This window comes from Crocodylus siamensis, chromosome 6 (assembly GCF_052110815.1).
Source record: "Crocodylus siamensis isolate JL-2025a chromosome 6, ASM5211081v1, whole genome shotgun sequence".
Lineage (NCBI taxonomy): Eukaryota > Metazoa > Chordata > Crocodylia > Crocodylidae > Crocodylus > Crocodylus siamensis.
Window position 1 is genome coordinate 5,925,115 of NC_143400.1, and position 25,649 is coordinate 5,950,763.

Here is a 25,649-nt window from a genome sequence, read left to right on the forward strand (position 1 = left end):
GGTTTAGTTCTGTTTGTTCCTGATGGCAAGCTCCTCCAGTCTCAAATCAATACTTACGCCACACGCTCATTGCTTCTCAAATATCAGGGCATTCTTTTCTTCCTTAACTTCAAACGGACCAAGCCCTCTAAGGTTTAAATCATGAGTATGGCTTGTTTGACAGGGCAGAGGATGGTGGCAGGGGGCAAACCAATTGAAACCCCCAGTTCGCCTGCTTCCTTATAGATCCCAGACAAAAAGGCTTTCCAGCGGTTTGGGCAAGCTACTGAGAGGTCACGTCTACACGTGCACATTTACTGCGCAGTAACTGAAATTACTGTGCAGTAATTGGAAATTACTGAGCAATACAGGCAATACACACACACACACACATCTGTACTGTGCTGAAATATAGCGACTTATGCCGACTTGATCATAAATTTAATACCTGTGTCATGCAGTTATAAAATTTATGCCTGATTAGTTACTGTGCAGTAGCACACATATAGATTCCTTACTGCTCAGTGTGTGTGGACTGACCTGGGACTAGCTTTAGTTCCAAATCAATCCACGTGCAGCATTCCAGCACTTTAACACCTGTACGTATAGACACTGGTCTAAACCTGGTTACTGCACAGTAAGTTACTGCCCAGTAAATGCACATGTAGACCCACCCAGAGTGTAGCAGTCGAGCATAGTGTGTACAGCCACCTAGAACTAGACTAGCTATGAACAGAATGAAGGAATTTTTGGTTGTACACACAACATTTTTTTTAACCTGCTGGTTAGATCCAGCTCATTAAGCAGAGCTAAAATATCGTGTCTTTTCTAGATTCTTGTATCCCACATATGACGTGCCTGTTGCGCAACATGGAACCTGCATAGCCTGAACATGCATATGGTGCTTTCCTTTCACACACCGCTGACACATGCAAATGGCCATCTGGTTTAGTTTTGCACCTAATTGTCTCCACATCATGCAATCCTGTCCTGGGTCCCAAAGCAGTTTCTTCTGCTTTGATCCCCGCACGGCTGTCGGGAGTGGAGAGGTATCAAATACATAAACAGAGAGTAGCTTAGGATAGCTGAGTTCACCTCTTCCTTTGAATTAGAATTTGAATCCAGCATAATCTTTTTGTGCTTGTACACATTGACTCTTAGCTGTATGGTGGGAAAACTACAGGGGCACGTTGCAGAGGGGAAGGAAAGTGGTTACCTATGGGGAACTTCAGGGAGCTGCAGGTTTGTGGCCTGATGGGAACCCTGCACCCTAGATAAGGGGCTGTGGCTAGGTTCACAGGTAGGTGCTTGCATGGGGAACCCACAGGGGATTGAAGAATCTTGAACATAAATGGGCAGGGATAAAAGCCTCATGGTTCTGTATTGTTCGGGGTATTGAGGATGGCCACCCTCACCTCTTTGCACTAAGTTAAGATGATGACCTGCTTGAGCCTATCGTGTCCTGTTTGAGTCCCAACTGAAGCTTCGTCATACTCTGTTTTATTGTTTGCTTGTAATATTATCCGAGTCAACAGAGATTTCAACTCCTTTATAAAAACCCTGGTCAGGAAAGGGATATTTTTATGCTCTGCCATGCTTAGGAGTTCCTTTTTCCTCCAACCCCACACCCCCATCCTTAGTTTTCTAATAGAGTTTCAGCGAGGACTGTTGAAAAGCTTGTAATAGGATCTATAACTATTTTTAATAATGCAGCAGTTTTGAAACCAAATCAGACACCCACCTGTTTCTTTCATTGAAGCTCCACAGAGCAGAGGAATCACCCAAACTATCCAAAGGGCTATTTTAAAAATCTTGTGAAAGCATGCATGCAAAGTGCAGGCAGAGAGGCACTTTGTACTCCTGGAATATTGCTGAATTATTTAGAGCTTCTTTTACTGAAAGATGCATGCTGCAAAGAAACCAGTCCAGCCTCTTGCCCAGTCATATCATCCATCTCCATTTGCAGTGTAACTTCTTGGGTCCAGATGTAGGACCATCTTTGGCTTATACTGAATGTTTCAGTTCAACTTGTGACTAATTTATTCCCTCTGGAACTGCTTAGGATTCAGAGGAAAAACGCTTTCAGTGGCGTTAACTGTCTGGGTAAATATTTTGAATAGTTAGGTGGTTCTGCTGATTCACTGCGGTCTGAAGTAATAGATTTTTTTTCATGATTATTATTTAATGCCAAGGTCCTTCTTTCCCTTTCCTTTTTCAGTCTGCCCTTGCTAAAGTGTTCTGTCCTGTAGTTTCTCATCGGGTGGAAACACAGAGCAGGAATGCTAGAGACAGGTTTGTCACCAGAGCTGCTGTTCCAATGCATTTATCCAAGAAACGCTCTTAATGTGCCTCCCACCATTATTTTTGTTGGTACCCCCCACCATTATTTTTTTTCTCTTCTGGACCTTAGTTGTGGTCAAAACAATTTTTGCAATTGCCAGCTCTACGAACCTGTAATGGTGAACAGGTTGATTCAGCAGTCTTCTGCCTCTGATGGGGACAGTAGGTTTTGTAGCTCAGAACTTTGCTGGTAGGTTTGGTGCCCAACATACAAGGCAGAGAGGATTTGGGGGGGGGTATTGTAGTTGCTAAGTATACATGTGTGGCTTTTTAGCAAAATTATTGGATTGTGCATGAAGGGGTGCTGTATGAAGCAGGCAGACAAAGGAAGAAAGTACTATGGGTCTTTTTAGACTATAACCCAGCTCTTTGTTTAGTGTCAATGATCTTTTCCTTATAAAAGCCACTTTCTGAAAAGGCACAAGTTTAATTTAAGTTGTCATCTCTTTTGCATGTGCATATGGGAATTGTACAGAGTAGAGTAAAAAATCTGCAGTTTCAGTGATCCTAAAGGGTTATTTCTTACCCATCAGCCAGGGGAACGCAACAGGGTTTCTAGCTTTTCTTGCTGCGTTACTTCCTCATTGAAAGCGATAGGCAGGGCTCAGGTTATACTGCCAGCTGTGACTCTGTCCAGGGTAAGCTGCAGAGAGTTAGCCACTGCAAAAGCAGATTGGGAGCTTCCAACTGGATGAGTCAACAGAGATGTTTTGGAAGTGTTTCCATCTGTCTCCTGGAAAGCGAAACGCCGTGCACACAGAAGCATTGTATTCACAAGCAGGTTTGAAATGTTTGGTTTTAGAGGCGTGATTTCTTCGTGCATGTGGGCAGGCCTCAACTGTCTGAAGCAGCTGAGCATTTATGGCACAAAAGTCCTGTCCCCTGCTTCTTCAGACCTAGATGATTGGAGCCAAACTGGGATTTCTTTAAAGGACTTTTTTTTTTTACTGTCTTTTTCCAAGCTTTTCCCAAGCTCCGGGTAAACATGTCCGTAAACAGGATAGGCCTGCTGACGAATATAAAAGCAAACAGACCATTTTCCAGTGCCCTCAAACAGCTGCCCCATTTATGTTGAGCTCCTACACCAGGCACATTTAACCTCCTCCCTGTGGGCAGCACTCCAGGAGCCCCAGCAGACAGTTGCAATGACTTTGCAGACTACCAGTGCCACAGTAAGAGCTTTTTAATTAAAAATGTGAAGAGCTGATAACCTGCAAATGCCAAGTCTCTGCCTGACTTTAGAGGCCATGCCATACCTGACCATTTCTAAAATGTTTGGAGAACGGCATTCAAGGAAGTGATGTACTCGTCTAGAACCAGGGGTGCCAGACCCTTTGAAAGGTGCAGCGAGTTGTGCGGAGATTAAGCTAAACGGATAAGCTAAACGGATAAGCTCATGCTTGTCCCTGCCTGGATGAGTCCCCACCTCCACTGCCTAGCCCTCATGAGAGGAGGTAAGTAGTGTATTATATAAATTCATCTTTGAAACTGGGTGCCACTCAATCTGCAAGAGTTATGGAGGGGGCCTCGAGTCCGGTGAGGGAGGTCTTGAGTCCAAGAAGGAAGGTTGAGAACCACTGATCTGCAGAAACCTGTGTGCAGCTGCCACCCTTTTTGCTGTTCGACAGTGCAGTGAGATCACAACAGTGTCTTTGGGCATTAAAAATGACTTCCTCAACCATAGACGGAGGTCCTGAGCCCTAGTTTCTTTGCCTGACCAGATGGGAGGTCCAGGGCTTTCAGAGAGGGCTATGGTTTTATACAGGCTGCTTGGGGTTTCTTCAGAGTGCAAAAAGCTGGTCATGTGGCAGAGATCCTTCCTCTTGGCCCACGAAGAGGGGTATACTGTACTGCATAAGAGCCAAGAATCCTGCAGAAGCCTTTGCCTTGCCATATCTGCAGATGAAGAGCCCTTGGTTACATGACAGCTTGGCTTGTGGGGGGTATTTTATTACCGCCGTTTTGGTAAAGCGTGAATTTTTTGAGGCAGGTCTACCATTTATTCCAGTTTTGGTGTTAACGGGACCTTAACAGTGGAGGGGACGGAGGGTGGAACTTCGCATAGGTCAGCTGCCCCATGGTAATTGTTTGGTGTGTCCACTCCCGTTTAGCAAGGAGATGCTAAACTGGAGTACCTGCCCTGTGCCCCCGCGGAGCTGAAACAGTCCAGCTCCTTACAGCGAGCTAGTAGCGGACACGTGAAATGGTTCCCCTGGAGCAGCTGGCACGCAGGAAATTCTCCTTTCCCTGCCTTTCCCCTTTCTCCCCCCTTATTCACCAATGTTATTCGCCGCACCATGCCTGTAGTGATCATTCAGGTCTGGCCTTCCTTGCAGTATCCACCGGAGACTTTTAATGATCCCTGCTACAGGGGAGCAGCGGAAGATGCTTGTTATTACAGCAAATTCAAACTCCTCTTAGCCTGCAGAAAAATTCTTAAATAGCTTTTTATTTGATACTAGCTCAGGTTGCGCGTGGCATCCCTGGGAGAGTAAAAGCAGTTACCACTGACCTGAAAAGCCGCAGAGGCTATAAATGTTTCACAGTTTAACTGACGCGTTATTGGGTGGAATTCCGAGCGTTCGTGCAACATAATTCCCCGAAGTCGGCCGTTTGCTCGGCCCAGGGAGGACGAGGACTTGCCCGTTGGTCTGGATCCGGCAGCAGAAACCAAGTCACGTTGCTCCGCACCTGCTTAACCGAAAACGTTAGGCTGCTCTCGTTAGGCCCTTTTGAGCCCTGTGAACAGGCAAACTGTGACGCGAGGCCGATGGGCCATCACCATATGCGTAGGACAGGACCCTGATCTTGAGCGAAGGAATAGCTGGATCGAGCGCGTTCATCCCACCCTGGAGACCAGACGGAGCATGTCGTATTTGGAACCCGCTTGAATTGGATGTAACATCAAGCAGCATCTTGCATTAGCCAACAAAAATACCACGGTCAAAATTTCCTGGCTACTTCCTGTTACTGAAGTCGTATTGTCTGTCTTGGGGAAGAGATTTCAGTCTCCAGAAACCCGTTTTGATCAGGTAAATTTAATTTAAATGGACTTTGTCCTGGTCTGGTAGCTGGCGTGGTGGTGGTGATGTTCTTGTGGATTTTCCCCTCTCACCCAGGCCTTTTTTTCTTAAGGACTGTCTAACTTCTGCATAGAGTTTTATTGCCCTGGATGGAGTGGCTGGAATTTTGTGATCAGCTAAAAAAAATCCATCAGAACTTGCTTGTGAATAATTCCCAGGACTCTGGAGATGAAGAGGATTCTCCTTTATTATTGATACTGAGTCATTTTACAGGCTGATATTAGTCTAGGAGCTGGCATTTTCTTCTTTCACAATGGATGCGCTTTCAAGCAGAGACGAGTCAGGAAAAGGGATTGTCAAATTACATGGTTCATTTTAGGGGTGGGGTTTATTACTCGCAGGGACTCCAGGGATAATGATCTTTTCTGGCTGCCGGTGCCACAAACTCTTTGCAGGCTGAAAATCTACCTGTGTTCTCCTGGCTTATGGAGATAGCAGGCTTATGATTTGGCTCATTCTAGAAATGATAGGAAGAACGGGATCAAACACAGTCGATCTCCCATAGCCATATCGGCTCTGTTGGCTTAATGGGAGAAGAATGCCACTTTTATGAGTCAGGCAAGCAACTTTGGGTTGATACCCTTTGGTGCAGGTGTGATGTTTAGACCTGGACTGGGAAGCACCTTTGACACTGCATCGTAGCCTGTTTAGCAGCCAGAAGCGGGGATTGCAGGCTGCAACCTCTCTTCCTTCCTAACACCAGTTGTCCCCGAAGAAGCTCCTATTTGTAGTCATCTTGTAACACGGTAAATGCATTAATTACTTAGTGAGCTCTCAAGGGTGCTCCCTCTGCTGCAATGGCAGATGGGGCATGGCACAAAAAAAATGCAACGTACTGTATGGAGGGTGTGAGCCCGTTAATTTGTGGGCTGACGAGCTTCCACTTTCCCAGATGTTATTGTTGTTCACTGTTGGCCGTATGTCCATGGTCCTTGGGTCAGATGAGAAAGCTTTAAACTGTTGCAGCGAGGGCTGTGCTGGCGGGGAGGGGACACGACACACCGATGTCCGATGTGCTGCCTTAGCAGCTGTGCAGTAGATGTCATGCCCAGGCACTTGGCCAAACCTCCCATCTTAAGCAGTGCTTGAGAGAGGGGGCTACACGCAGATCCCTTGAGCACAGTGTTTTGGGCTGGGTTGTATCCTCAGGACAGGCAGTAGCAGGAAGAGGAAGGAACTGTTTGCCCTCTTCCTCCTCTCGGACAAATAGGAATTTGGCTCTTGTAGGTTGAGGGAGCAGCTCCAGTAAACAATTACCGCATTACCTGCTGAGCCATACGTGGGCTTAAACTCTGGCCCTGTGCTGTGGCCCACTCCATTAATTAGGAGCTGGGTGAAGCCTGAAGATCTCTGTGCCTCGTGCACGAAGTAAGGTTATATTTCGTTCTTAAAGTTCATCTGCTAACTGGGAGAGCAGCTGAGGCGCTCTCAGGCCCTTGTTTTTACTGTTGGAACTGCCATTTCTTTTATATCCCCACGCAACTGCACTCTGAAACACTGCTGATGGAGACAAGAAGCCTTCTGTCTTTTGCTGGAGAGACTTTTGTCTGGAAGGATCCACCACTTGCATAAATGCTGCCCTGTTTATCAAAGATTTCCCCTGTATTTTTGCAGCGCTACTGCTCATGGAGTGTTAAAAGCACCAAGCAGTCTGAGAGATGCTTTCAGTGGGTCACGAAGCCTGGTCGTGCCTGTTGTGTTGCAGCTGATCACAGTTTCAGGAGTGTGGTTTCAACTGAGAACCCCTGTACTGCAACCTGTGCAAAGAGAGAGAAGAGCGAGCCAGGAACCAAATTGGATCCGATTTGAAAATAGGAAACACTGTGCACTCTGGCCCTGTCTTGGTGTCTGAGCAGGGTTTGTTTGAACCCTGGATGAGCCATGATAAATGGCACGGTGTCTGTGACTGCATGTGGTGTGTGCTGGAAGGGATGGCCACTGGAGCTGCCTTGGGGGCACGCCCTGGGGAGACTGTCACACACCTTCAGTGCAGTGGCTGTGATTGTTTTATTTTTAAAATACCATGTTAAGGTATATCCTACCAAGCAGCCTCATAAAAGCATGGAACTGAAGGCTTTCCAATGGCTCCATTGTAGTACGTTGCCTCTAGGGAAGCGGGCCAGGATGCAATACGGATACAAGCACAAGAAAAGTTTCATCTGAGCAGGAGCTGGAATCTCGTGAGATGAACCTAGGCGACATGCTGACTTTTCACTGCATTGCAACCCCACATGAGAGGGGGGATGACAGCAGAGCCTAGGTCTCCCTGTGCTGCACCTGTGCTCTTTGGCGAGCCCTTTGCAAAGAAGGAACTCGAATGGGAATTGGAGACACTAACGGGAGGAGCTGTGAGACCTTTGGAAAGGTGAAGTGGTTAGGGCATGGGCAGGCAAAATGTGGCCCACGGGCTGGGTGCAGCCCGCCAGGCCATTCTATCTGGCCCACGGGGCCCCTAAAAAATATAGAAAATTATTATTTATCTTAGTTTCATAGTTTCTAGGGTTGGAAGGGACCTGAGTGGATCATCTAGTCCAACCCCCTGCCATGGCAGGAAAGATTACTGGGGTCAAATGACCCCAGCAAGGTGTTCATCCAGCCTCCTCTTAAAGACCCCCAGGGTAAGGGCCAGCACCACTTCTCTTGGAAGTTGGTTCCAGATCCTAGCTGCCCTGACCGTGAAGTAGCGCCTCCTGATATCTGCCCCCTAGCTGCCTGTCATGCAGCCCTCAATGGCTTGCCAAAACTCAGTAAGTGGGCCTCCATCCAAAATAATTGCCCACCCCTGGGTTAGGAAGTTCAGTGGCTCTTGGATTTGTGAGATCTGAATCTAGGGAGGGTCGGCTGGAACGGGAAGAAATTGGGTAGGATTTAACTGTTCGTAGGTAGCCTTAGTCAGAGGCTGACTTTTCCATCAAGCTCTGGTGCTATCACAGAATTTGGAGGCATCTCGGTATAAACGCTGCATTGGTGTCTGGGAACTGCTGAAGGCAGCGGTATGTCCAGCGCGAGCAAAGGAGCTTGAATTAGCAGCATGGAGTATCAGCTGAACCAAAACCCGTCAGCCTAGCTCTTCTAGTGGGCTGCCCCTAAGGTGCAGCCCACAAAGCCAGCTGGGGGGCAGCTGTAGGAGTGCATTCACAAGGTTTCAAAGAGGTGGGCAGCCCCACAGCTGCTTGCTCTGGCTTGATCCCTGTAGGGCTCCGAACATCGAACCGTGAATCGGCAAATTTCCTCTTGCAAAGTCTGCTGCAAGAAAGTTCCTGGGGGTGTAACAGCATCGGGGCTTGGGGTGAAAACATTGCCTCTGTGGGGAGTAGTTTGTGTAGAAATAATCCAGAAGAGCTCTGCTAATGCTGTCACCCCGTGGGTTTTGAGAGGGTTATATCCTCTCCCAGACCAAACACGACACAGAGCAGCCCTGAAACACCCTGTATCCAAACAAAATGGGCTGATGCACTGCCTGGCCATCATCCCTAGGAAACTCGATGCCAAGCCTGTGCCTGGGACTGATGCCAGGTCATGCCAGTCACAGTCCTTTGTAAGGCTGTGCAGGTGAAGCAGCAGGCCTCTGCAGACTGATGTCGTCCTTGCTGGGAATTGAACCTGGGGAAGACGAGACAGTCTTTTAATTGCCTGCCTCTGAGTTTTCCAGTAAAATCAAGCCCTTTCCTAGTTAGAAATGAGTCACCTTTTTAACGCTGGAGTCCATCACTGCAATTTCAATTTGGGACTGTGTCCAAAGGGTAGGACTCTGGTAGCCAGGGTAAGATGTGGAAGCCCCCCTAGAAAAGTTTGTTCCCATGACTGGACAAGAGAGAAGAAACATAGCCCCTGTCTGCCTTGTGTAGAGCTACCAAAATGTTTTCAGGATACTCATGGCTGAGGGGAGATGGGAAAGAAGAGCTTCCCCAGAGGTGCTGGTGACACTTAACAGGAGCCAGCGGGTGGTTCTCAGCATGCTGTCTTTAAGTCTGTGTTTTTCCAGGTGGGTAAAGATGCACTCAGTACCAGCGAGGGCCGTGGTGCCGGGGTTCTTGGTGGATCCTGCATTCTCCTAAGATTAGTATGGGAACACAAGCACTACATCGGGCTGCTCAGATGCTCTTTAATTAGCGGGTCACCCCAACCGGAGTGGCTGCTCAGTTTGCCAGCTTGCTGCTGCCTCCACAATGCTCTTTTTCTTTGTTTGAATTGGCCCAGAGCTGAGGAATGAATCAGAATTTCAGCCACCAGTTCAAGGCTCCAACACAAGGTGTCATTCAGTTAAAGGCACAGGCACCTTGGGGGTTTGATCTCTCTCAAGCATAATAAAACCCTTCCCCGCCCTTTTTAAGTAAACAGATAATTTTGCACCTGGGACAAGGCCGGGGGCAGCCCCTGATCATCCGCCTGTGCCCAGGCTTTCCGTGGCAGCACTGTTCTTGAAGATGGGGAAGGGGTATCCAAATAAGCTCCTCTCTTAAAATGCTCCCAAAGTTGATGGATGCCAACTGATTGCAAGCATGTGTTCGTTGTCGCCTGAGGAAGTTTTCTTGTTCCCGATCAGTCAGTCCAGGGGCAGATCATCAGCTAGCTGGGTGTCTGGGGTGTCAGAGCTGCTCTCAGTAGCAGCCAAAGTTCTGCGTTCCACCACAAAGTGACTGCTCCAGGCAGACGTCGGGTTATGCCAAACGTTTCCTCCCTCATTCACAACACGGCCTTCCCCTGTCTTTGCAGATCCATCAGGGTTCGTCTTTGACGTGCAGTCCAACACTGTGATGGCCCAGGGAGGAACCTTTGAAAACATGAAGGAGAAGGCAAGTGTGGCCACTGGCTTTTCTTTTACTTGTCACTCTCAGCTGAAGAACAGGTGAAAATTCAGCTTTTGGCTGCTTGCTGAGAGCTGCATGGAAATACACAGTGTGTGGGAACTGACTGCCAGTTTGCATTTGACGGCACTTCACGCCAGTCAAGCTGCATTGTCCTGGCTTCAGAGCGCGTATCCAAAGAGCTGCCAGGGTTTCTGCATCCACTAGAGAGCAGCTTCTGCAGGTTGCAGCATGATCTGCCTGGTTGGAAGCTGAGCAGTCGTAGGGATGGTAAGAAGTGGCTCACGTGTGTCCTTTTGCTCCTGTCTTCCAGATCAGTGCCGTGCGTGCGATAGTCCCCAACCGGAGCAACAACGAGATCATCCTTGTGCTGCAGCACTTTGATAACTGTGTGGACAAAACAGTGCAGGCCTTTATGGAAGGTAACTACTTGCAGTCTTGCGCTAATCAAAAGTGGCTGTGGTGGAGATGTCCGAGTTTGATTCAGCAGAAGTAGTAGGGATTTTTCTATCTGTGCCGCATGGCTTTCAAGAAAGGTCCATAGGTTTTGTCTCTACAGCACTTGTACTTTGGAACGGGGTTTTTTTTTCTTGCTTCTCAAACATCCAAGTACAATCTCCTTCTCTAGTTCCTTCCCAGAAGAGCAAACCAGAGGTGGTTCTCTCATGCTTCCCTTGCTTCTCTGACATCAACCCAGTAAAAGTCAAGAAAGGGACAGTTATATGGGACCAAAATGCCTGACTCTTTCTGCATACACATGGGACTGTATATGTAGACCATGAAGCCTCTGCTCTGCACCTCTGGGGGAGCTTTTCTGCCTCTTTTGAAACATGGATTCCAAATTGCTCTTGGGAGCAGGCGGCCTGTGGCATGTGATAGACTCTGACCTTGCAGGGCAGATGGGGAGTCACTGGTGAAAAAAGTTAGCTCAGGTCAGAGGGTCTGCAGCAAACTCCTGAGCTGAGTCTGGGTCCCAGCTGAGTCCAGCACGCCAGTCTGCAGTATGGCTATGCCAGGTAGGGGTTGGCTGTCTGGTGGCAGCCAGCATAGACATCTGCAATAAATAGTCATTCTGAGTCATTCCCAAAGCAAAAACAAAACCAGTCCTTTCATTACATCAGCTGAGAGAATTGAAACTTAGCTCGTGTGGGGAGTGGCAGGAACTATTCCAGGTGGCCTGAATTGTGGAGACTCCAACACGCAGCCCGCGGAGACAAACTGAGAGCCCAAAACACTTTCTACCGTTCATTGTTGCATTTCCTTTCAGGCAACGCCAGTGAAGTGTTGAAAGAATGGACAGTAACTGGCAAGAAAAAGGTAATGCCTGAAACGCTTGCTAGGGTATTTATCGTCCTTCCGGGTTCTTTGTTTTTTCAAAGGTCGAAGGTATGTTAGACACCAAGCCAAATTGAGAGAAGTAAGGAAAGAAGCCAGATAGGCAAACATACACTGCTATAGGCAGGCTTGATTCCTAGGGACAGGCTCCTGTCCACCAAGTGGTCACTGTTGAGAGGGGGATGCTGCATATGGTGGTTTCAAAGACACTTTAGAAATCCCGTCCTCCACGTAAGCTGCTCATGCAGCATAACGTGTCCCATGCAGCCTTGTTGAATCATCCTGAAAACTTACAGCTGATTCACAAGCTGTCCTCCCCAGCCCCTTGCCACGATGATGGAAACGCTGATCCTTGCTTAACCCTCTGCTTCCCCAGGACTGCACACGGGAGCTACTCGTGCAGAGCTCAGGAGCCTGGGTGCAGCTGTCCTCTGCTGCGCACGAACGCAGAACCCCATGCAGAGGCTTAACATGTCGGCATGCCGTGCTGTGGCACCGACCACGCGGGGATGAGCATTAAAGTGATAGCTGTACTGAAGAGCTCTAATTGGGGCCCAGGAAGGGTAGGAAAAGCCAAAGAGTGCAGAATCGTTTAGGGAGCATGACTGAGGGCTGGTAGTGACTGGAATAGCCTCTGGCACAGGTTTAGCCTATGCTGAGCAGTGGGAAGGAGCAGGGGGAAGCCGCAGGTTGGGTCTCACCGTCACCCAAGAATTAACCTCTGGGAAGTGGCCAGAAGATGGTTCCAAAAGCTGCTGCCATTTGCCTGCCCTGAAGTATCAGCTTCATCTGGTAACGGAGGCATTAGTCTCCTTGATGCGCAGTTGGAGAGGATGGTGCATTTGCCCCTCGTTAATGCCAGCAGATCAGTTCTCATTGTCAAATAAATCCATCCTGCGGTTTCTAGGATCAGCTGCCGGGACTGCCTGAAAAGCATTTAATTCAGTGACTCAGGCGGTCAAGCAGGGTCTGGAGCTTTCCTGTCAGGAGCTAAGCTTGCCCTTGCCTCTGACACGGGCATTTAATCCCTAGAACAAAAAGAAGAAAACCAAGCCCAAACCTTCAGCAGAATCGAGTCCTGGCCTCCCGGATCCCGGAAAATTAGCATCCACGGAAGAGGAGCAGTCGGCAAGCTCAGAGAAAGGCGGGATTAACGGTTACCACGTCAACGGTTCAGCCAATGACACAGAGTCTGTAGACTCACTCAGCGAAGGCTTGGATACCCTTTCAATAGATGCACGAGAGTTAGAGGATTGCGAATCCGCTGCACCACACGGGTCCAGTGGAACAGGTTAGTCCCCGCACGGTGCTGTGGCAGGTGGGGCAAGGAAGGGGGTTTCAGAAGCGGTGTGGCAGCTCTGGCCCGTCTCCTCCTGCCGCCTTTCTTTGGGCCAGTTGTGAATCCTTGGTTTGTTTCGACAGAAATTCTCAGAATATGTAACACCCTCTTTGCTTCTTCATATTATCCTAGGGAGGCTAATGCCTTGCTCAGTAACGTGACGGTGAGGGGGCAGTTGGGGCTGGAGTACCTTTAGCGCTTCCTTTTTCTGCTCCCCTGTTCATTTGTTCCCTTGAACTCCCCTGCTTTTCCGCAGCAGCATCTGAGCTCCAGAATGGCCTAGCAGACCTTGAGACCAAGTCCTCCGTCATGCACTCTCCCCAGAACCCTGCGTCTCTCAGGTCACAGCCCGAGCAGAGGAACACCAGCAAGTCACTGTCCAGGTCCACAACAAGCAACCAGTCTTCTGCTTCCTTGTCTGTAGTGGTGCTGGAAGAGGTTCCTGTTTCTCCTGCAAACAGGAAGCTAGGTAAGGCCTTGAGGACCTGTACATGCTTTGGTTTCTCAGTGGTTTGACACCGTAGGATCTTGTAGGTCACTTTTTTTGTTCCTAGTAGATGGAGAAACTTATAGGACGTTGCTTGTGATGTAAACTACCATCCTTTTTATTCTCTGGCTGGTAATCTGGAGTGCATTTCTCTTCTCTCTGCACAGCTGGAGTTTTGACAGCAGTTTAGATGTAATGCCTGAAGCAGCAAACTCATCTGTGTGATAGGAGCTACGAAGCAGCAGTCAGTTATGCTGCATACATCTAGCCTGCTCTCCAGTGCCCATCCAAAAGCCTTGAGCCTTCTTCCTCAGTCAGAGCTTCTGAAGAGACAGCAGCTGTAGGAAATGACAACCTCTTCGCTATTTTTCCTTCTCTGTGTCCTCTTGCTGGCATATGTGCACAAGAAGGACCTCTGAGACCTCAGTTTTAGGCATAGTCATTATCCTTCGCTTACTGAGATGAGAACATCCAGACCCTGGTGGGAGGGTGGTACACCTGCTTGCTGTATCTAGGACCATAATGAGCAGCTGCTAATTTAGCTTGGTAGGGGTAGCAAGTCAGCACAGGAACTGGTTCTGTTGGAGACACTAACTGCTGTAGGAAACAGCCAGAGTTGTCGTCTTTTTCTTTCAGAGGAAATGGCTGTTTGCACGGCTTTGATTAATTTCCAAAAGATTTCTCTTCCCACAGTAAGCCTTGAAACCTTTCACATACCTGGGCAGTCATTTCACATGATTCAGTGCTTGGATTTGCTATACCTCCAGGTGGACTGCTGTGAGATTCCCCAGCCCGTAGTGAAGGAGTAGACAGTGTATGTGACATAACATTTGATTTCTTCTGTGCATGAAAAGCCACTGACAGCTCTGCTTTCATGTGTGAGGGGAAAATTTTGTTAAGCCCAAAAAATCTTCCCCAAATGATCTCCTTGACAGTCCATGCCACAGCCAGTGCTTTTCCAGTAGGAAGGGGTAGCCAGGAGGTTAAAGCCAAACAGTGTTAGTCCTGAAATGATTTGGAAATCTCCTCTATTGCCTATGGTAGCCCAGAGATTTTGCAGGCTGAGATCCCCAGCTGTTTGAAGTTTCTCTTGTCTCTTGGTGTAGGTTCCAATATTGAAAAATCGGTGAAGGATCTCCAGCGCTGCACCGTGTCCCTGGCCCGGTATCGGGTGGTGGTTAAAGAGGAGATGGATGCCTCCATTAAAAAAATGAAGCAGGCCTTTGCTGAGCTGCAGAGTTGGTAAGTCAAGTCATGCGAGGGGAGACCCACCCATTAGGCATTTAAATTGACAAGCTCTGAATAGGGATCTAGGGTTAATGTAAAGTTTGTGGGTGTCTTAGTTGTGTTTCTCCCTTGCCCCAATCATTGTACTTCAGAGTCTGCAAGGTCTGTGTATTGTAAGGAGGAAGCACTAATTCGAGGTGCTGGAATTTGCAGCGTTTATGTGAATCTGAGTTCTCTACCTTTGCGTATCCACTGCCCAGGCTGTAGCCTATGGAGCGTCCATGTCAGAGCCATTGTACCAGCTGTGCCCAGGAAGGCCCCCAGACGCACAGGGCTTCGTTGTGTCCGTTGTAACCATGACTGACACGCACTGTTCTGCCAAGATTTCGTCTCCCTGTCACTGGCTCCCTCTTCAGACACTGATAACCTAAGGAAATTTCCAGACAAAATACATCACTGTAAGACTCTAGTGCCATCAACTTGTTATTGTGAGGAAAACCTTGAGTGGTGCATGTTTCTCAAAAGAAAAATACCTGGTCAAGCTCAACAAGTTGAGGATGAGGTTAAGCACAGTGGATGAGGGCCTGGGCAGCACTGTTAGAAGGCATAAAACACATGTTAAAAGAACATCTACAGTCCTAAGTAGGCTGGGCCATCCCAGACTCACTTTGCATGGTACCATCTCTCAGTTTTCTGGGGACTTCAATGTGACAGCCCTCTTAATTCACAGCACCGGACCTGTTACCTGCCTGAGCTACATATGCTGCTGAGCCATCCCGCCCAGTCGTCCCAAATGCGGACAGTGCTGGTGAAGAAACATTTAATTAGAAACTGCACCGTGTTCTACTTGCCGGGAGCAGGTAGCGTTTGACAGGCAATTAAGATCGCTCTCGTGGTAAAGGCTGAGAGGAGATAATTTGGCAGATTCGCAAATCTATGTTAAAACCTGTCTCTCTCCACCTGGTGACAGTGTCTGGCCTTTGAGCAGGGGGAGCGTTGCAGCGATGTGCAGACAGTTGTAACGTGGTTAAAATGCTGCCAGAGTACATGATCACTGTAGCCTCTAGCCTGCAAGTACTTATGCACACGCTTAACTCTGCTGCTGTGAGATGCTGCATTGATTTTAATGGAGCTGCTCGTGATGGCTGAAGTGAGTGTGTGCATATGGGATCACTGACTACTGGCCCTGATCCTGCAGAGGCAAAGCATGGGGCAGTGGAGCCACTTTTCAGGTGTGGACGGCTCAGGAGCAGCAAAAATGTATGGGGGTCCCCGGATTTAGGTATCTGGAGGATGCCCAGAGAAGTTTGGGGGTCCCCCAGTGTCATGAGTGTTTGACCTTACCTGCATCTCTGACCTTCCTGCTGTCTGAGGTGTTGAAAAATAATGTGAGCATGGAATTTCCTCTCTCTTCAATAGTTTCATTGGATTTTTTCAGTCTGTAGCTAAGATATTTATAATCTTTGTTCACACAAATGTTCTTAATGGATTTAAATTAATATTTATTATTTATGAACCGCTTCTGTCAATGGATTTTGTCTACGGGCAGTAGAAGTCGTTTTAATTATTGCTGTAACCCGTTTATGGCAGTGGCTTTGTTGTCTGCCTTTCTGTATAGACAGAAGCCCTGAAGACCCCCTCGTTAGAATGGAGAGCCGTATCTTGTGGCGGAAGTGCCCGTTTCTGTATCGGAATTCCTTGCCCTTTGCCTTATGTTATTCACAAAACACTGGCATCCTGTTTGGAAAGGGTAAAGATTCAAGTCCAGTTCGGCAGCCTCGCTCCGATAAGCCTCTCTGTGCTCTTGATTGCCAAGTGAGAACCAGCGTGAACCAGGAACTGCAGGTCCGTGAGGCAGGGTCCTTGAATGCATGTCTGGAAGGCAGCCAGTGGGAACCTCCTTCAATAAATGCCAAGTGAACAGCACCCTGCTGGGTGGCTGATAAGCAGTGACGCTGCTGCAGCTGGGTCAATTTAACTCCAGGAGAAAAGATTACTTGCCCTTTCCTGCAAGTGACGCAGCTGGGGAGCAAATCCTCCCTTCCCACTCCATGCTTCGAAGAACAATTGGCATCCTTTAGCTCCTGTTAGCACAGGATCTTGCAGTTAATGCCTTGCGCTGACGCTGCTCTCCGGGTGGCTCCCTACGAAAAGAAGAACTGGTTTAAACAGTCTTTTTTTCTCCAAGGCAGCGAGCTAAAGGGTGGGAACGCTTGGGGCAGTTTGGACTGTGAGGATGTGCGTGTGAGCTGCTTGGCACACAGGCTTTGAGAGAGGGGACAGTGTCTCCAGTCAACAAACTTCCTCCACCTTCCAGAAAGAATCCCAACCAGCTGGCAGCGCCAAAGGAATTGGAGTCACGCTCAGCCATCTGCTGTCAGATTGACTGACTGTTTCCTGAGCGCTGGTACACGGTCCCCGCTGTGCGCTTGTTAGCACCAAACATGAGGCACCCAGCTCTGTTTGTAGCCAGGCTTTGCGAAGCAGTAGCTGTTCTCTTATCTGGGGGCCTAGAAGCTCTCAGCTAAGCCCGTTGCCTACCAGCTGGGCCTGAAAAGGGTTTGAGGCATTCTTCCTCTTCAGCTGCAGTTGCTGCACTTGGTCATCCTGCTGTTCAGGAGACTTCTCACTGTGCTCTGCCTAGGCAAGATGGCTGTGAAGTGGGCTGCACCGCTGGGTTTGAGACTGCGCCCTCACAGACTCTTCTTTTCACCCTTCCTGTCTTGGAATAGCAGACATCCTCGTCTCGGCTGCCTTCACAGAGCCACAGCTGCTGCACGTGCTCCTCCAGGTGGGAGGCGGCATTGGCAGCCGAGATCCAGAGGTAAACGTGAGGTTGAGGTGTCCCACGTCGGATCTCTCGGCAGTCACGTGCCTTCATGCCCTTACCGCAGACCTGCCAGGCGTGCTTCGGTGCTCTCCAATTACAGTCAATCTTGCAGAGGCCTTTGTATCCCAGTGTCAAGAAAAACTGACCCCCAAACCCTCTAGCGCATGCGTGAGCGCAGCAGCTGCTTGCTTCGTTGCGCTAATGGACAGTATCTTGCTGGCACCGCTGACAGGGCTGGGCTGCAGTGGAAGGCAGCATGTCTGATGGGCAGATCCGCAATGCATGAGCTCGTCCTTGGCCATCTCCCCTGCAGTTGTGCAGGGCCCAACTGCAGCTGTCCTTCCCCTCCCAGGTGCACCTTCTCCAGGTGCAGACTCCATCTCAGCTGAGAACCTGGGCTCTCCTCTCCACCCCGCCATGCAGGCTTGTCTTTGGGACGGACAAACATGGATGCGTTGCTGAATGAACTGACCCCAGGAGTCCATCTGCATAGCAGGAAGCTGGGCAGTCTCACTCAGGTCCACACCAAGTCACTTGTCGCTGCGCGAACCTCAAGCAAAGCCACTTGCCCTGTGCTCCTGGTCGGCCGAGCTGTGACATTGGGTTAAAAGTCCCGGCTGAGCCTGGGGGTGAACTCAACTGCAAACAAAACCCGGCCTTAATTGGAGTGAGTTGTTGGAGGGCTCTTGGATTCACCTGTTAACCCATAGACACATCTAGGCAGCAAAGCCAGAAGTGGCTGATAGAAGCTGGGCATTAACCTTTGTAGGGTGGGGAGTGTGTGTATCCAGGCAGGACTTGAGCGGGGTGGAGCGCAGTGCAGGTCCCCTGAAGCACTCGCAGGGCTCCCCACAAGAGCAAGCTACTTCTGTACTCAAGGAGAGGGGAGTTAGCATCCCAGTGTACAGCTCATGTGCTCCTAGTGAAGGACAGCACAAGCAGAGAGGAGAGCCCAATTCCCAGCAGAACTGAAATCCAGACCTGGAGAAAGTGTGCTTTGGAGGGGAGAAACAGCTCTAGGGTGTGCTGCTCTGTCCCCCGGCAAAGCCCGTGGGAACTGGATTTAGCGCACTTGAAGTCTGGAAGCAGGGCAAGGTGTCACTTTGTGTGTGCAGTCTTAGCGCTCCTGCATCCTCTCTCTGTGCATTATGGCCACATTTAGAGCCCTGCCCTGGATGGGGGCCCCTTGTGCCAGGTTCAGAGACCATCCCTGTCTCCTGGATAAATGGAAGCACAAACCCAAAGGCCTGATTGGTGCAGAACTGATTAAATCCTGCTTCAGTCTTAGCCACACACCTCTGGAGAGAGCAGGTCAGCAGGCCACATTTACAGTGGGTGCAGTTGACCTCCCCTCTGTCTTTTCCACAAGCCCAATTAACTCCACGTGGCCCTCTCAAGTCGAGGTGCAGAGACACGGAGCTCCCTGTCATCTGCTCCTCGTGCTCAAGGATTGGCTGCCACCTGGATTGGCTGGACTGAGCCGCACTGGGCTTCTGCTGCTCCAAGAGAAACAAGAGACACGCTCTTGAGGCCCAGGAGAGATTGCAGGGAAATGAAGGATCTTCTTGTGGGCCTTTGGTCCCCACTTGGCTGAAAGTTCCCGGAGCCATAGAGGAAGGCTGAAGTTTTGTTCCGTGGACTTGGATGTGGGTGGGCAGGTTAAGCAAGAGCAGGTCTTACCTGCTGGCCTCTGAAACATTGTGTGTATGAATCCTGAGCTGAGAGCCCCATCAGGGACTGGGAAACCAGGGGAAGCTTCAGCATTCGGTCTTCGTGAGTGGAGGAATAGCCCCCCCGCCCCACTCCAGTCTCTGATCCATGCCATTGCAGAGAATGAAATGTGCATCTGAAGTGCGATCAGATCATAGCCAGCTGCTGGCTCTGGGGCCTTGTGGGGATTTTCTAAAGCTTTCCTGCCACAGGAAAGGCCACTCGAGTTCCTTCTCAGCAGTTTCGCGAATGCCTTTTTTTCAAGGTTTGTAGCAGGGTCAGGCCGAGAGCAGAAGGAATTGGCTTTTTTTAGTGTTAATGTTTCATAACGAAGCAGCTGACTTCACCTCACCTTGTGCATCCATGTGGGGGAGAGCAGGAGCAAAAGCAGCTCAGGAGAGCAAGGCTTTTTACTGCTGCCATCAAAGCCATAAAACCAGGTGGCCCCAGCGAGCCCAGCGGTCATTAGCCCGGTCTGTTATTCAGTAACTCCCAGCAGATGAGGGACCGGTGCCTGCAAGACCTCTGGATTCTGCCTCCTGGGACCAGAGCAGATAGAGGTTGAGCTACCTTGTTTGTGAGCAGCAGTCCTGCCAAGGTGGCTCGGCAGTGTCCAGCCTCAAACCACGCTTCTGTGATTACATTTTACCCAGGGCACCGCGTGTTCCTCTCCAGTCCTGGACATGGTGACCCTGTGCTTATGACATGTCGTGGCCACTGTGACCACATGTGTAGCTGGCTGCTCAGAAAACCAGGGCAGCAATTTACACTAGGGTCCACATCACTGGGTTTGGGGAGCGGAAGATTTACACAAAGCCACCCACCTTCCCAAATGGGAGTGCCGGGAGAGCTGGGCGCCGGCGTCAGCTGGCCTGCTGCTGCCATCTGTCGGCCTGTTCCTGGCTGACACCGACTCGCTGCCGATGGCAGGGCCTATGTTAGGAGCAGTGTCATGGGTGCCTGGTTTACTTGTTCCCCATGCCGTTCGCTGACTTGCTTTTACTTCTGACTTATTGGTCTGCACAAAGATCAAGCTAACTTCCCTGACTGTGTTTTTTGTCCTCTTTCCCTAGCCTGATGGATCGGGAGGTGGCGTTACTAGCCGAAATGGACAAAGTCAAGGCAGAAGCAAGTAAGACACAGATTTTTTCAGTTTAAAAAAAGCCTGGTCTCAAAAGCTGTTGATGTCTGACACACTCGCATGGGAGCACAGTGGGCAGTTCACCTTCTGATATACACCCTTCTCTGGTGAACAAACACAACACAGGCATATGGCAGGGTCCATTTGGGAGGGTAGCTTTGTTCTGCAGGTTACAATGGCATTTAAATGGGACACGCACCATAGCTTCCCCCTATTAGTTTTATGCCTTTACTGTTTTACCAGGTTTGTCCAGTTCCAGTGGAAAGTTTCTCTTACAGAAGTAGCCATCCCTCTGTTGTGGCTGCAGTCCGTGCTTCTGTGTAAGTGCAGGCAAAGGACAGCAGGCAGTAGACTAGCCCCTTTTTATTAGTTCTCTGAGCTAAAAGAAATGAGCACAGCAAGTGGTGAGCAGCAGGTTTTCGGTTGTTAAAATCTGGGGCGTCCTGAAGCTAAGGAAACTTCTTTTTAAACGTGACTTTTAGCCAGATGATAGCCCTTATTTACAACCCTGCTTTTTGTATTAAAGCTTAATTTATTCAAGGCAGTTTTAAGTCTGGGTGACTCTTCTCATGCCGCCAAGACTCTGCCTAATTTAGCTGATAGAACCGGGTAGTCAGTTGAAATGCGGGCACGTTTCCTGCATGACGGTATCTAGGTGGTGGGTAGGTATTAGAGCTTCTCCAGATCATTGTTTTCCCTGCAATGTGATAATTCTGCAGGGTTAGGAAAAGAGCCTCGACAACAGCAAATGCGTAGGCTGAAGCAGAGAGCATAAATTCCACTTGGATGTCCTCTGTTTTTGCCTGGAGTTGTACTGAAAATCAGTTTAGCACCTGCCAGTCAGCTGAAGCTGTCTGGGCTGAACAGGAAGGAATCAGGTTGGAGGGAGCAGACTGCTTGCCTGTTTTATCCTGTGTTCGGGTAGAGACGTGCTGGCACCACCGAAATGAGCACTCTGCCTTTCATAAAAACGGGGCAGCTAGTTTCTAATTGCTCACCAGTAGCCTCATTAACCAGGGCAGCTTCTCAGGTCTCACAGGTACGCCCTGGGCAGTGTAGATGACTCACAGGGCACAAGTTGACAGTGATGCTGTGGGCCAGGAGCCTCCACTTCACAGATCGGCACCATGTGGTACTTGGCACTGTACAAAGGAGGAACAAAAGAAATTAGATTTCAGCAGTCTGTGGGTCAGTAGGGACCGGTCCTGCAAGACCTCTACAAGGTGAAATCTGGGGTGAGGCGAAACTGTGCCAGGCACTGAGTGTGCACTGAATGTGCAGCTTTCCTTGGGTGCTCTTCTCTGCAAGGGGAGCCTTGCGGGACAGGGCAGTGTCCAGTTCTGATTGGTATCTTCCTTCCCAGCCTCTTCAAGCCCAGCAGTCCCCTCTGTCCCCGCTGCCAAAGTTGGGGTTTAAACTGCCTAGCTCCTGTCACAATCCAATTCTACAGCCACTCAGTATCCAGCTCAGTGCTGCAGTTCGTGCCTTTATCTGCGTGGTACCCCTACATGGCATCCCAAGATCCTGGTAGAGAAGAGAAACAGCCCCCAAAATACAAGTCCTCAATGCAGCTCACAAACCTGGAGTCCCTAGATGAGGTTGGAGGGTGCCCAAATTCTGCCAGACGGAAACATTCTGCCCAGACGGAGAGGTGTTCAATTTGGTTCGGAGCAGTGTGTGCATCTAGAGATGCAGGTCCCTGCAGCTCGAGAGAGGGAGGCAGAGCCCTGTGAGCCAGTCCTTTTGCTCTGCACTTTGATGCCTGGTCACCCTCTTTTCGCCTGGGCTGCCTTGGGGCAGAACTGGAGGAATTAGACTCTCAGTGGATGGATTCCTCCTTCCCCATCAACAGTACTTCATAAGCTCATGAGGTGTCCTTTGCAGTGGAAATCCTGGTCAGCCGACAAAAGAAAGCAGAGGCTTTAAAGAAGATGACGGATGTGGCCGTGCGGATGTCAGAGGAGCAGCTGGTCGAGCTCAGAGCTGACATTAAGGTGAGCTCCTCTCTTCCTCGGTGTTACATGGCCTGTCTGGCCATGCTCGCCTGTGACAGGGGAACGTGCTCAGTGCAACCCCCAGGGAGAGGGAAGCAGACTTCTTTCCAGTGCTGCGTCTGCTGGGCACGATGGTGCTGTGAGCTGTGGCACACTTAGTCCTGCATCTCCTTTGCAGTCTGGTTTGCTAAGCTGCCATTGGCACAGCTCAGCCTTCCAGCACACAGGGGATAGTCTGCCCTGGTCTGTCGGGCAGTGTCCTGCTGCCCCCACCCTCTTGTGACTTCCTTCCACCGAGGCTTTGACCCACTAGAGCCCTCTGCTTTCACGTTTCTTAAAACTTGCCATTTACCCACGTTTCCTCCACCACGAGAGGTCAGCACCGAGCCACTGAAGGGGTCTTTTAAAATCCTGTCTGAAATCAGCCCTGTGCCCAGTTTCTCCCTGCAGTAATGGCTCCTAAACCCAGCTTTTTCCTCCTCTGTTTGCTGACAGCATCCACAGGAGAGTTGTGGAGCCTGAGTGAGTGAGTGACCCTGCAGAAGTGACATGTGCTGGGAGACAGAGACAGGCTTTACTAGTGTACACATGCATGTGGGCAAGCAGCATGCAAGGCCCCACACTGCTAGCGGCCCTCTTAACTGTGCTGGGCCTGGGTCTGGGCCTGGCCCTGGGCCCAAGAGGCTGTTCCAGCTTGGAGCCCCATCTTCCCTCTGGAACAGTGCGTTTCACTCGGGCCTGGCATTAACATGTAGGCACTCCCTCTTGTTTCAGCACTTCGTTAGTGAGCGCAAGTATGACGAAGACCTGGGGCGGGTGGCGCGGTTCACCTGCGACCTAGACACGCTCAAGAAGAGCATCGGCTCATTTGGCCAAGGTGAGGCGGTGCAAGTGGCACAGGGGCTGCAGGGGGACTGGGCACTGGTTGCTGTCACACTGGAGAAGCCTCCAGATAGGTCCCCATACCATACGGTCTGTAGGTGGCAGCATGGGTGTTCAGGGGAGAAGGTTAGGGTTAGGGACGTGAAATTACCCATGACCTGTTGGTCTCTGCTTTCAGTCTCTCACCCAAAGAACAGTTACTCGACCCGCTCTCGGTGCAGCTCTGTTGCATCCATGTCCTTGAGCAGCCCGAGCGAAGCTTCTGCTCCCTCCACCCCTGAGTGTGCCTCTGCCTCTGCTCCAAGCCTTACGACCGGGAGCAAGAAGCCCCCACCCTCCACGGATGCACCCGCAGCCGTAGTGAACTCCAGCAGCCGTCCATACCAGCCTCAGCGAGAGGTAGGTGGCCGCTTCCCTGCCCTTTTGCAGCAGAGGTGTTCGTGTCCCTCTCGGGGAGGCTTCCTAGCTGTGTTGTATTATTCTGAGTTTTGTGCCCTGTATTATTCAGTCCTGCTGGAGTTTGTCCCAGTGCAGTGCCATGAAAAGCTGCGCCCTGGTGATGGGGCAAGAGGGCACAACAGTGACTGAGGCCCCCAGAAAGGGGCTGGAAGGATCCTTGATTGCTTGCACTCATGTCATGGTTAAACCGCGCTGGTGGGCAAAGAGCACTGACTGCTGCCCCAAGCCTGAGAAGGGTGCTCTGTGCCCGGGCTTGTCTGACAACCTGGCCCAATAGAAGCAGTTACCGAGCAAAGCCTGCTGCGTGGCTGGAGGATCTGTGGTGTGGTGTCTGACTGTCAGGGACCCATGAGAGCCAGTGCCAGCCCATGCCAAAGGAGGGTGTGTGAAAGCCACCTCTCTACGAGACCATGCCAGGAGGTGCTGGCACAGGCTCCTAGTCCCCCAGAGCTGGCTTGCCAGCATTGCTCACCAGCTTTCCTTTCTGTTCCAGGGAAACAGGAGACCAGGACAAGGCTACAGGCCCCAAGGCCAGCGCCACAGCGGCCCCTCCAACCCCGGCCGATACGACCATGCAAACCGGCCCCGGAGTGGGCCCGGGTATCAGTCCAGCGCCAGGTACCAGAATCCCCCCTCCCGACCTCCAGGGAGCATGAGCGATTTCAGCCAGACTCATTCCACAGGAGCCAACAGCACGACCCCCTCGGAGCCGCGGCAGCCCCTACCCCCGGCCCAGCTGCGGTCCTGCCCGCCCAGCGCCGAGGCCAAGGGGCTCCCCCAGCGCAAGCCACGGTCCAGCCAGCCCGAGGGTGCGGGTTCCTGAGGGCGCCCGCACTGCCTCCCCCGGGAGCTCGGCTCCGTAGCAGGACTGTAGGGAAGTAGCTAGATGTTAACGAAGGAAAGTTTACACTTCTCATTTTTGTGCCACTTTTCTTCCTTCCCCCTTTGCCTCCTTTCTTCTCTTCCTTGTGGAAGCTACGTAACACATCTGCCCTGCGCCTGTTGGGAAATGCCCTGATGCTGCTACATCTGCCGGGCATCCCCAACCCAGGCGGGTTCTCTCCCTTCTAGGCCAGCCCACCTCTTAGCCAAAAACCCACCTCCCAGAGTCCTACAAGCCAGTCCCAGGGCTTCTGGTCTGTGCTCTGCTGGCCAGGTCATCCTTAGAGCAGCAGACTGCTCGTGCTGGCAATGAAGACAGCTGCTGTGCGACCCCAGTGGGCCGGCCAGACCAGAGAGAGCCAAGAGGGCCGTGGGCAACCGCTCCTCCAAGCCCCATGCTTCTGAACTGGAGCAGCCATATCTTCAAAAGACTGGAAAGCTTTCACGTCTAAACATAGGTGTTCCCTGGTTTTATTTGGGGCGCTCTCTTCTTTGCCCCCAGCCCCACCTGGCCCTGAAACTAAATTTCTAGCAATACCAATTAGCAGAGCTAATCCTAGGTGAGACCAGTCAAAGCGCTACTGTCGTTCTTTATCGTTGTACAAATAAAGACGATGTACGTGTTGAACCGCCCTCACCCATGCCTCACTACCGGCGGCTGGCAGTGGAGGACGGAGCATGGCACAAACCGCAAGCTGGTTCCTCATTCGTTTGCAGGCCGTCCGTGGGGACGTGGATGTGGAGGTGATTTCGGAGCTGCCCGGTTTTTAGAAGCCCCCCAGCATGGCAGCAGCTGGGGCACGGTGCAGCGCAGGCCAATGACTGTTCAGACTCACTAGCATCTTGAAGGCTGAGAACGCCACTTGGGCACCCAGTTATTAGGGCTGGGCCCCTGCTACTTTCCGACTGGAGACCTCACCAGGGCGGGGAGGAGCTGTTGCATCTTCTGCCCTGCTCCAAGCGGTGACTTCGAGCCCTGATCCCTCGCTCTGTGCTGCAACAGCACTGTACGTGAGGCGTTATCCCACAGTGCATCCTCGATGGTCCCGGGGAAATGGACACTGGGGCTGGCAAACCCTGTAAGTGCAGCCGAAAGTCTCTCAGTTTCGGAGCAAAGGAAACCTTGGGCATGAAAAACCAGGCTGGCTTTGTG

The 25,649-nt window shown here is 50.7% G+C and overlaps 1 protein-coding gene across 5 annotated transcripts in view; it reads left to right on the top strand.

The window, feature by feature from the left end:
- SPATS2 (spermatogenesis associated serine rich 2) overlaps nucleotides 1-25,124 on the top strand; it is a 37,987-nt gene extending 12,863 nt beyond the window's left edge. For 4 of the 5 annotated variants that reach the window (XM_090055919.1, XM_090055921.1, XM_090055918.1 and 1 more), the window contains 11 exons: nucleotides 10,119-10,198; nucleotides 10,524-10,632; nucleotides 11,478-11,527; nucleotides 12,578-12,836; nucleotides 13,141-13,353; nucleotides 14,478-14,613; nucleotides 20,212-20,270; nucleotides 22,164-22,273; nucleotides 23,048-23,150; nucleotides 23,334-23,554; nucleotides 24,108-25,124. In XM_090055919.1, coding sequence (XP_089912045.1) covers nucleotides 10,119-10,198; nucleotides 10,524-10,632; nucleotides 11,478-11,527; nucleotides 12,578-12,836; nucleotides 13,141-13,353; nucleotides 14,478-14,613; nucleotides 20,212-20,270; nucleotides 22,164-22,273; nucleotides 23,048-23,150; nucleotides 23,334-23,554; nucleotides 24,108-24,437 — 1,670 coding nt within the window. In that variant the 3' untranslated portion in view covers nucleotides 24,438-25,124. The remainder of the gene's footprint in view (nucleotides 1-10,118; nucleotides 10,199-10,523; nucleotides 10,633-11,477; nucleotides 11,528-12,577; nucleotides 12,837-13,140; nucleotides 13,354-14,477; nucleotides 14,614-20,211; nucleotides 20,271-22,163; nucleotides 22,274-23,047; nucleotides 23,151-23,333; nucleotides 23,555-24,107) is intronic. The other variant, XM_090055923.1, reaches the window with a different exon arrangement.
- Nucleotides 25,125-25,649: the final 525 nt, after the last annotated feature.